We start from the raw sequence: 12,193 nt of genomic DNA, 5'->3' as shown, positions 1-12,193 counted from the left end.
ATCACTTTTGGAGATTCCCATTTCAGGGAGTTTCTTCTGAGGGTTAACATATCAATGAGCTGCCTTGTGTGTTCTTGTCTTCCCATGCAGCAAATAGTACCTGGCAGTAGGTAAAATCCTTCATTAGGGGAACTTATCCTTATGTTGTGGATTTTTTTTTTTTTTTGAGACAGAGTCTTGCTCTGTTGCCCAGGCTGGAGTGCAGTGGCACAATCTTGGCTCACTGCAACCTCCACCTCCTGGGTTCAAGTGATTCCCCTGCCTCAGCCTGCTGAGTAGCTGGGACTACAGGCACCCGCCACCACGCCCAGCTAATTTTTTGTATTTTAGTAGAGATGGTGTTTCACCATGTTGGCCAGGCTGGTTTCAAACTCCTGGTCTCAGGTGATCTGCCCGCCTCAGCCTCCTACAGGCGTGAGCCACCGCGCCCAGCCATGTTGTGGATTTTAATTGAACAAGAATTAGGACTCTGAGGAGATGGCACCTCATCCTGCAGGGTGATGCAGACCTGTGTGACTTCTTGACTCTGGGCAGGTCCTCAGGTGCACTGAGAGGAGAACAAATAGCTCTTGTAATAAATGGGGCACTTTTCTCAAATGATTATTATTTTTAAGAAATTGAAAATCTTTTTTGATTATGGGTGTAATACAAGCTTGGAAAAAATTTAAAACACACATAAGGTTAAAATTGAAATGCCCTGTATTTTCACTCTCTAAAGATAGACACATGTGGCTGAGCACAGTGGCTCACACCTGTAAATTCGAGCACTTTGGGAGGCTGAGGTGGGCAGATCACCTGAGGTCAGGAGTTCAAGACCAGCCTGGCCAACATGGTGAAACCTGATCTCTACTAAAAATACAAAAATTAGCCAGGCATGGTGGTGGGCGCCTGTAATCCCAGCTACTTGGGAAGCTGTGGCAGGACAATCGCTTGAACCCAGGAGGCAGAGGTTGCAGTGAGCTGAGATCATGCCACTGTGCTCCAGCCTGGGTGACAGAGTAAGACTCTGACTCGAAAAAAAAAAAAAAAAAAAAAAAAGACAGACACGTGTATCCTTCTAAGCTGTGTATAAACTGTATCATTTTAAAAACATTGCGATCATTCCATATATTGTTTTGTAAGTCACTTGATGACACATTATGGAACATCTTTGAGTGTCAGTCTGTGTTGACCTACCTCATTCTTTAGAATAGTAGTGATATGGAAGTATTCCATTGCATGGAAAGACTGTAATTTATTTAACCACTCCTTATTCACAGACACTTAGATAGCTTTCAGCTTAACAGTATTCAGTGCTAAAACACTTTTGCCTTTAGGTGCAAGTATTTCTGTAGGCTCACTTCCTATGACTTGAATTTCCAAGCCAATCGCTCACCGAAATGTAGGACAGATTGCTATCTGGCAATGTCATACAGCAGAGCCCGAGAGGGCCTGGTTTCCTACAGTCTCACCAGTCAAATGAATGATCAGTTTTGATTGGTTAAAGCATCTCATTTAAAATTTCATTTAAAAACTGGGTGAACTAGAGCATTTTTCACAATCACTTGCCGACTTATGTCCTTTGCCTGCTTTTCTATTGTATCTTTTCCTTTTTGATGTATAGATTTTGAACCATAATGATAAGTGACAAGGTGTCCTATGTCTTGTCAACATTTTATCCACTCTTTTATCTTTTGTTATTCTATGTCTTTTGCAGTACAGAGTTTTATTTTTTTAATATGTTCAGCTTATTAATCTTATTAAGAATTTTGTTTTGGCTCTGATCTCTGCCAAATGTTAGCATATTTATATATTTGTGTGGATTGTGAATTGTGATAGAATCTTTTTTTGAGAATGTATTTGACCCCTCTTCAGGGAATTCTTTCTGGGGGCTTACGCAACATATTTACTAGCTGCTGTGTGTACTTCTTGTCTTCCCACGCAATAAATGGTGCCTGGCAGTAGGTAACGTCTGTCCTCTACTAGAAATTATTCAAAATATTTTCCCGTTTCTAATACTATGATGGAGCAAATACATACATATTTATTCTATTTTGAATTTATTTTTCTGTATGGCATAATAATCTAATTTTTTATAGTTAATTATCTAAACATCATATATTGAATCATTATTCTTTTATCTACTGATTTGAAATGCCACCCTTATCACATAACTTCCTATATAATGTGTTTTTGTTGGGACTCTGGTTCCATTTTGTGTGTATTCTTATTTGTAAGTTTTGAAATGTGTGAGAAAGTGTTTTGAGATTTAGTGTTTATAATTTTATTTTGTAAGTATTCCCAATAACTTGTGGGTTAATGTGAAGACAATGATTATTGTATTTTCCCACCAATTTAGAAAGCCTTTGTGGTAGTACAGAAGGAGCCCTGTTAGGTCTTAGAGCCACAGCACTTTTATGTGGAAAAGAACTCTGCAGATTTGTGACTTGTTAATTCTCAACTGTCGCTTTACTATTCAGAGAGTCCACTTTATCCATATGATAAATGTTTACATAATGAGAAACTAGTCTGTGTTATGTTCAGGCACATGGGACATATACAACAGTAATGAGGCAGAAAGGGATCCTGCCCTCACAAAGTTTATAGTCTAGTAGGGGAATAGATCACTGCAATGAACACAGTTAGGAGAGTTGCAAGTAACAGAAATTTCCAGCTCTAAGATGAGTATTTCCATGAGGTTTTTGGTTTTTTCTTTTTCTTTTTGTTTTTTTGAGACGGAGTCTTGCTTTGTCATCCAGACTGGAGTGCAGTGGCATGATCTCAGCTCACTGCAACTTCCACCTCCCAAGTTCAAGCAATTCTTCTCCTGCTTCAGCCTCCCCAGTAGCTGGAACTACAGGCGCATGCCACCATGCCCGGCTAATTTTTGTATTTTTAGTAGAGAAGGGGTTTCACCATATTGGCCAGGCTGGTCGTGAACTCCTGACCTCAAGTGATCCACCTGCTTTGGCCTCCCAAAGTGCCGGGATTACAGGCATGAGCCACCACACCCGGCCTCCGTGAGTTTTAAAGAATCCACAAAAAATGAATTTCTAAATTGTTTCTCCACATAGACACCCAAAACAAAATGGTAAAATTCAGTGCTAGTCTGAAAGCATTAACAATATGGTCAGTTTTTACAACAGTTAGGACATTCCAAGGATGAGGGACACCAAAAGGATGAGGGATACCAAAGACCGTCCTTTAAGATAGAAACAACACACCAGAAGATGGCCATCTCCATAGATGGTTTGTAAACATGTTACTGACAAGAACTTGAAATAGTGAAGCTGTTCATAAGGCCACATGTTATCTTTAGAACAAAAAATATAACTGGAAAAAAGTCCTATTTGAGTAAGCTGCATTCTAATTTATGTAAATAATCATGAGTTAATAAAAGCTGGGACCTATATGAAACTCAGAAGTGGGGCCAGAGAAATCATGTCAAGCAGAACGAGTCCATGTCTAAGAGGAAAGCGGCAGCTGGATGGTCATAGCAGCAGAGTGCAGTGGAGAGAACACAGGCTGTGTCAGGGCTACCTGCATTCTACTTTTTTTTTTTTTTTGAGATGGAGTTTTGCTCTTGTTGCCCAGGCTGGAGTGCAATGGCGTAATCTCAGCTCACTGCAACCTCCGCCTTCCAAGTTCAAGCGATTTTCCAGCCTCAGCTTCCCGAGTAGCTGGGATTACAGGTGCCCACTACCACACCTGGCTAATTTTATTTTTATTTTTATTTTAATTTTTTAGTAGAGATGGGGTTTTGCCCATGTTGGACAGGCTGGTCTTGAACTCCTGACCTCAGGTGATCCTCCTGCCTTGGCCTCCCAAATTGTTGGGGTTACGGGCGTGAGCCACCGCGCCTAGCCTGCATTCCACTTTAATAGCTAGGAGGCCTCTGGAGCTATTGGTTGAAGTCAGAGCTGAAATTGAACCTTTACCTCAGTTATCTGGGCAACTTTGGGCAAGTGACAATCCCTCTGGGGTTTAGTTTCCTCTCTTAAATAGGTGGATAACATATTCAATCCTGAACATCCTGAAAAGGAGGCAAGGTGAAAACACCTGGTCCAATGCATAAGTGATCAATACTTGTTATATCCCCTTCTTTTTTCTTGTGTAATCAGAAACACCCTTTGTGTAGAGGATTATTCAGCCTAACCCAGTTAATGAATCACATATTGGTCTCTAGGCAACCTTCCCATTGGCCTTGGCATGTACTTTCCCCAGCAGGAGGAGCCCCCTCTGAATGTCCAGCCTTCCTCATTCTGCTAGACCCACCTATAGCTTCCTTGTAAGCTAATAAATCAGCAATATAGTTTATCAGTGTCCTGAGGTTTTGCGTAGCACAACCTTTGGAATATGGTTATATTTTGGTTGAGTGAATAAAACTATGTCTCTAAACCTGTAAAAATTGAAGGCCACTTTTTTTTTTTTTGAGATGGAGTCTCGCTCTGTCGCCCAGGTTGGAGTGCAGTGGTGTAATCTCAGCTCACTGCAAGCTCTGCCTCCCAGGTTCACACCATTCTCCTGCCTCAGCCTCCTGAGTAGCTGGGACTACAGGCGCCTGCCACCACGCCCGGCTAATTTTTTGTATTTTTAGTAGAGATGGGGTTTCACCATATTAGCCGTGATGGTCTCCATCTTCTGACCTTATGATCTGCCCGCCCTGGCCTCCCAAAGTGCTGGGATTACAGGTGTGAGCCACCGCGCCTGGCCTGAAGGCTACTTTTAAATACTTCCTATCAGTGAATCTCCTCAGTAGTTACAAATTCAGAAGATTCTGAATTTGTAAGATCTTGAAAAATTGGCATAGTGTTTGCTACCTTACAAGGAATGGTGGAAACTGAGGCAGAATTGGAAAGACACACAGTGCTTGCTGGCACCCAGTATCAATTGCTGTCTTTGTCCTTATGAACAGAACCAAGATATTGTTCATAGCTAGACAGCAACATACCTAGGTAAAAATAACTTTCTTGAAGCTAGAGATGGGCATCTGACAGATTTTACTAAGACAGAAGTCTGCCCTTGATTTCTGGGAAACTTTGCTTTCTTGCCCTAGTACTGTCTGACCCTTTCTCCTTGCCAATTCCTGCTTCTTTTCTAGAATGTGGATATAATAGGTGGAGCTGTGGCAGCCACTTCCAGGCCAAGGAAAGGCCAAGGATAATTATAGAGCTGTTGACATTCTTGAGCTATAGAATTAACTGCTTACTTCTGAGCAACTGCCTTCTTCTGAGCTTGGTTTCTTAAGTAAAGAAAATAAACTCTAAGCCCTCTAGAATTTCTTTTTTCTTTTTTTTTTTTTTAATTTATTTATTATTATTAAACTTCAAGTTGTAGGGTACATGTGCACAACGTGCAGGTTTGCTACATATGTATACTTGTGCCATGTTGGTGTGCTGCACCCATCAACTCGTCATTTACATCAGGTATAACTCCCAATGCAATCCCTCCCCCCTCCCCCCTCCCCATGATAGGCCCCGGTGTGTGATGTTCCCCTTCCCGAGTCCAAGTGATCTCATTGTTCAGTTCCCACCTACGAGTGAGAACATGCGGTGTTTGGTTTTCTGTTCTTGTGATAGTTTGCTAAGAATGATGGTTTCCAGCTGCATCCATGTCCCTACAAAGGACACAAACTCATCCTTTTTTATGGCTGCATAGTATTCCATGGTGTATATGTGCCACATTTTCTTAATCCAATCTGTCACTGATGGACATTTGGGTTGATTCCAAGTCTTTGCTATTGTGAATAGTGCTGCAATAAACATACGTGTGCATGTGTCCTTATAGCAGCATAATTTATAATCCTTTGGGTATATACCCAGTAATGGGATGGCTGGGTCATATGGTACATCTAGTTCTAGATCCTTGAGGAATCGCCATACTGTTTTCCATAATGGTTGAACTAGTTTACAATCCCACCAACAGTGTAAAAGTGTTCCTATTTCTCCACATCCTCTCCAGCACCTGTTGTTTCCTGACTTTTGAATGATCGCCATTCTAACTGGTGTGAGATGGTATCTCATTGTGGTTTTGATTTGCATTTCTCTGATGGCCAGTGATGATGAGCATTTTTTCATGTGTCTGTTGGCTGTATGAATGTCTTCTTTTGAGAAATGTCTGTTCATATCCTTTGCCCACTTTTGGATGGGGTTGTTTGTTTTTTTCTTGTAAATTTGTTTGAGTTCTTTGTAGGTTCTGGATATTAGCCCTTTGTCAGATGAGTAGATTGCAAAAATTTTCTCCCATTCTGTAGGTTGCCTGTTCACTCTGATGGTAGTTTCTTTTGTTGTGCAGAAGCTCTTTAGTTTGATGAGATCCCATTTGTCAATTTTGGCTTTTGCTGCCGTTGCTTTTGGTGTTTTAGACATGAAGTCTTTGCCCATGCCTATGTCCTGAATGGTACTACCTAGGTTTTCCTCTAGGATTTTTATGGTATTAGGTCTAACATTTAAGTCTCTAATCCATCTTGAATTAATTTTCGTATAAGGAGTAAGGAAAGGATCCAGTTTCAGCTTTCTACTTATGGCTAGAATTTCTGAAAGGAAAATAAAAACTTGGGACCCCAGTTCACTCCGCCAAAAGGAAAAAAATGAAGCTGAAAGCTGAGTCATGCAAGAAACTGCATTTCCTTTTGTTCCTAAGCAGATAGCTACAGATAAAAGGTTAAATATCTCCACAGGTAGTTACTGTATGTTCACCTTATCTATGTGCTGAGTGCAAGATAAATACATAACTATTTCCCTGCCTGCTCCTTTCCTCTTGCAACATATGGGTTCAGTAATGTGACCATACCCCTCTTCTTTCCCCTCCAGCTCACTTTTCTCCTTTAACTATTGAAGCCCTCAAATTCATCTTTGGAGAAAGGCACAGACCACAGACTGTTGCTGTGATTCTGTGTCATTTCTTCCAGGCATGTCCTTCACCTTGGCAAAATAGACTTCTAAATTGAGACCTGTCTCACATACTTACTGATTTATAACTTGTAAGCCTGTTTGGTTGGTTTTGGTTACTTGCAGTCAAATACAATGCCAAATTGATACAGTAAAGTTTCGATTGGCTTTAAAATATTATGCAGGTCAGCCCATAATCTATTACCTTTATCTCTACCATAACAATATTTCTAAATTATGAATATTTCTGAATTACATAAAATGGAAAGACAGCCTATCATTATCAGGGTATCTATATCTGGAATATAGCTATATTAAGCTGTTTTTTAAATTTATTGGGTTTATCACATTACATATAGATAACTAGTCCTTTTTAAACCAAAAAATCTGGCAGGCTATCTGGGACCACTGATGTAAAATAATCTTCTCTCAACAGCCATTTATTTCCTGTTTGCCATAATAATTCAGAATTATCTCTACTAATGACATGTACTGAAGTTTTGATTTTGGGATAAAATTGTTTCTAATTCTGCAATGCTCAGGACTATACTAAGATACTCAATCTTTTAGAATACATAACTTGAGTTCAGTTTTGTAAATATATTCTACTACAATATGTGCTTCTCCTATAGCATAGAGTTGTCACTGGCCATCATTTGGCCAGTTGTTGCTGATGGAATGAGTGGCAGTAATGTGTTTTGCATGTAAGCCTGGCTCATAAAACCTCTCCATAGGCAATCCTTCGTGGGGAATGGAGGCGATTCTCAACCTTGGAAGCTATGTGTTGATTATAGAACTTTCATCAGCCTGGGCTAAAAACTGAGCCAAATAGATCTGCATTGCCAAGCTGTTCACTTGTCCAGAACTGTTAGATAAACTAGAAATAAACTATTATGTTTAAACCATTCCATATCTTCAGTTTATATTTTCTAGCACTTAGCTAATACAAGGTGTCTTAAGAGCTGAATTGTACTTATTCATTAATTTGATATGAGTGTTTCCATGTGCCACCCCAGCTCCGTGGCCTCACCTTGCTTTCTAACCAGAGTAGCCCTAGCAAGTGGCTCATACCATTCCATGCTGGTAGAGCCAGATCCCAGCTAAGGGCAGTAACATATTTACTATAATGAAGTTTCCATTCATAGGTCGTAAAGCTAAATCTGCATTTTCTTCCCCCCGATTCCATTTCCTGGTGACATTCGTTCCAGAAAAAGCAACCTCCAGCTCCACCCTCTCCCATCTATGTTGACTTCAGATGGAAGCTAATCACCTCCAGCTGTACTGGCCCCCAGCACTCTGCTGGCCTAGTTTCACATGCCAGTGCAGGAAAACAAGGCCTCATGATTCCAACTCATTCAGAACAGAGATTTCCAAATGTCATTTAAAGCAATAGAAACCTTTTTTTTCAAATGAAATCTCCGGCTACAACCCAATCTATAAAACTCCTCTGATTGAAGTGGGAATGGTGGTGGTAAAGCTTCTCTTGCCGTATTCAGAGCCAATTCTGAGGTAAGACCCAAACCTGTTATCTGTTGGGGCTTTAGATAGTTACTGTGGAGCTTTATATGTTTATTGATACTGTCTTCTGCCTTCAAATAGCCCCAGATTCTCGAGAATACATCCCAGCCAATTGCTGCACTTAAGTTTGGAAATTCAAGTCAACTAGCTCAGAACTGGTGCAGTCTTATGAGGATAAGCCAAGCAATTTCCTGTGTCTTAGAGTGGTGTTGAGACAGAACAGAGTCTAGAGACAGGAAGCCCAAGGCCTTCTTGTAATTGGACTAAGAGGAAAACCCTACCTTTCCAGGACCAAGTAATGAGGGGCCAAATGCCCACGCCCCTCTGAACTTCCCCTCCCCCTGTCACAAATGGGTATGTCTGTAATTGGTCCATTCTGAAACCGTCATTTGCTTATACATCACAGGCAGGATGCTTCTGATTGGTTCTGGGCAGAATCCTGCCTCTGATTGGTCCTGGGCTGAATTCTTCATTTGTGTAGGGTGTAACCTATCGAGGCCTCTAAAGGGTACTTAGGGGTGTTACCATGCTCTTGTAATTCAATAAAAACCCCAGGAACATTATAACCAGGGCTCTTGAGCCATGTGCTCAAGCCCACTTCCACTCTGTGGAGTGTACTTTCACTTCAATAAATCTATGCTTTCATCTTCCACTGCTTTGTCTGAGTATTTTGTTCAATTCTTTGTTCAACATGCCAAGAACCTGGACAACTCACTGTCAAGAACATCCATCTGGTTACAGTGTCATGGCTGAATGGAGAAATACTGTTAGAATTAGAATTTAGTGAAATGAATTTAGTACCGAGAACAGAGAACCACTAAGTTAAAGCAGCTTTGAAGTCAATCTCTTTTCCTTCCTGTTTGGCAGAACCAAATATAAACCCCCAGGTAGTATCATATGTTTTCTTCGATTAGCCCTTGGTCGGTTGAGTACTGTGGCTAGGACTTGAAAATATTCTGATTTATATATAAATTGGACTCAGTAACTGGGCACCATTCACAAAGAGGTAGAAGGAAGAAAGACTGAATTTCTGAGCTACTGTTACGCCAGTACATGACGCCCACATCAGTACTTAGTGAAGATCTATCAGGATCTCTGACAATACCTCTACTCTCCATGGTTGTCATGACTGGGGCCAATTAGGGAGATGGGAAGTGATGTCTAGAGATCCTTGTCTTCCCAGGGGCCTAGGTGTTGTTGAAAAATAACACACTGAAAATGTCTAATTTGTCTGCACACAGTTTTGGCTTGTTCATGTTTTAAGGTGTGTTTTTATTTACAAAGTGAGATAATGCATTACAAACAGATGATGCAGTAACAGATAACTGACAACTCCATTTTCATGAAAAAGTATATAAATATATTACAGGAAATTCTATATAGTAAACATTAGAAATTGATACAGTAAACATTTGCTAGTTTTTTTCTATGCTAATATTATTATCATTTAAAGCTTAAATACTGGTTTCAAGTATCCCCTATAAAATAACTACTTTATTAAAATACTGGAAAACATTTTTGCTATAAACAAGATTGGTGCATTAAAAATAGACTCAGCATGTCCTTGTAACAATGTCTGCTATCATCAAATGCTGCCTTTAATCATCCCTAAGATCTGCATTGTTTGGTTAGTGTTAACATTTTGTAAATAATCATCATAGGTTAAAGTAGCTGTAAAAAATACAGCATTTCAATATTATTTATTGTCAAGAAGAATACCCCTCTAAGATAGAGGAGAACCTGCATGTTGTATGAACTTGCTGCTCTGTGATCTTTATTTTGGATAGAGAGCAGGAGTCTGCTGGAGGTTAAGGAGAGAAATGGAAATGCATCCAGAGGTTCTTTTCATGTCACTTTAGAAGCTGAGGCTGCTGTTTTTGCTCTTCTTCTGCTTGAAGACGTGTCAGGACATAAAGGATGACTTGATAGCAGAAAATATATTGATCCTATGGCCAAAAAAAAAAAAAAAAAAAAAAAAAAAAAGAGAACACTGTAGAACTTTAGATGTATAATGTAAATATTTTATATATATATATATATATATATATATATAGCTATACCACTATTGGAAGTGATATTTGATGAGTTTTGAAAAATACGGAAAAATTTTGTTAGAATGTTGAATGTAAGAAACGGGGTATAGGCCAGGCATGGTGGCTCACACCTGTAATCCCAGCACTTGGGGAGGCTGAGGTGGGCAGATTACGAGGTCAAAAGATTGAGACCATCCTGGCCGACATGGTGAAACTCTGTCTCTACTAAAAATACAAAAATTAGCTGTGTGTGGTGGCACACACCTGTAGTCCTAGCTACTTGGGAGTCTGAGGCAGGAGAATTGCTTGACCCAGAAGGCGGAGGTTGCAGTGAGCCGAGATCGTGCCACTGCACTCCATCCTGTCAACAGAGTGAGACTCAGTCTCAAAAAACAAAACAAAAAAAAAAGAAGCAGGGTATAGAATTGTGTGGTATTATAAAAATTATAAAAATATAGAAACCAGATTGGCAAAACAAAGAGAGAAAAAGCCTGATGGATAGGGGTGGAACTATCCCAGAGTGCTAACTGAAGTTGTCTTTGATTGGTGGGCTACTACAGTATTTTTTGTGCTTTGATCATACTTAGTGTAAAATAACCTTCCTACATAATTTCTTCTGGATTTGTTGAGCTCATTTTGATGTTTTAAAATGTCAAAAAATTAATAGCTAAGAAGCGATTCAAAATAATTGTCTTGCCAGGCATGGTGGTTCATGCCTGTAATCTCACCACTTTGGGAGGCCGAGGCAGGTGGATCACCTGAGGCCAGGAGTTCAAGACCAGCCTGGCCAATGTAGTGAAATCCTGTCTCTACTAAAGTGTGGTGGCAGGCACCTGTAATCCCAACTACTCAGGAAGGCGAGGCAGGAGAATTGCTTGAACCCGGGGGGTGGAGGCTGCAGTGAGCTGAGATCACAGACTGCACTCCAGCCTGGGCGACAGAGCGAGACTTCATCTCAGAAAAAAAAAAAAAAAATGTGTGTATGTGTATATATATATATATATATACACACACACACACATACAGTCTTTAAATATTTTGGAACAAAAGCATGAAAATCAAAGTTTCTTTGAAAATGAACTACTTTGGTGAAATTATTTTCTATTAAGTTGATGGTGCAGAGATCTGACTTTTTTTGTTATTTGGGAAGGAACTGAGTCTGAAAATAAAAAATTCACAATATATTAAATGAAAAGTAATAAAACAACAACTACAGTTGAATCTCATTTAAAATAGCTGCATGTATGCATGTGCAAGCATGAAGGAGTGTGCACATGTGTTTAGGACAAAGAATATAAGAACATCTCCTAAAAATATTAACAGCTCTCTGAGAGTAAGAATACAAGTGGCCTTTTAAGTTTCTTTTTTGCTTATCTGTATTTTCACTTTTCCACACATTCATCCTTGACTCTTTCTCTGACACCACATACAACCCATTAGCAAATCCACTTCACATCATGTTCTCTTTCTTTCACTCTGTCCACACTTACCACTCCAGCTGTAGCCAACCCCTGCTTGTCACCTAATTGATCTCCTTGCTTATAATCCTGCACCTTCCTCCCCAGACTTGGTGTCATTTTAACATAGCAGGTCAGTAGTCCTTTAAAATGTGAGTCAGATCCCTGCCACTCCAGGCTCCCATTTCACTCAGAGAAAAGCCAAAGTCCTGGCCCCTGTCACCTTCCCTCTAACCTCACCTCCTCCTTCCCTCTTCCTTTCCTCATGCCCTGCCCGCCACATTGGCTGTGACCATACCTGAACACACAAGACCCT

At 40.1% G+C, this 12,193-nt stretch overlaps 1 protein-coding gene across 11 annotated transcripts in view; it reads right to left on the bottom strand.

Moving 5' to 3' along the window:
* Positions 1-9,628: 9,628 nt before the first annotated feature.
* PTPN13 (protein tyrosine phosphatase non-receptor type 13) overlaps positions 9,629-12,193 on the bottom strand; it is a 221,670-nt gene continuing 219,105 nt past the window's right edge. For all 11 annotated transcript variants that reach the window (XM_037986516.2, XM_007999154.3, XM_007999157.3 and 8 more), the window contains one exon: positions 9,629-10,333. In XM_037986516.2, coding sequence (XP_037842444.2) covers positions 10,238-10,333 — 96 coding nt within the window. In that variant the 3' untranslated portion in view covers positions 9,629-10,237. The remainder of the gene's footprint in view (positions 10,334-12,193) is intronic.

This window comes from Chlorocebus sabaeus, chromosome 7 (assembly GCF_047675955.1).
Source record: "Chlorocebus sabaeus isolate Y175 chromosome 7, mChlSab1.0.hap1, whole genome shotgun sequence".
Classification (NCBI taxonomy): domain Eukaryota; kingdom Metazoa; phylum Chordata; class Mammalia; order Primates; family Cercopithecidae; genus Chlorocebus; species Chlorocebus sabaeus.
This window is presented reverse-complemented; position numbering and strand designations above follow the sequence as displayed.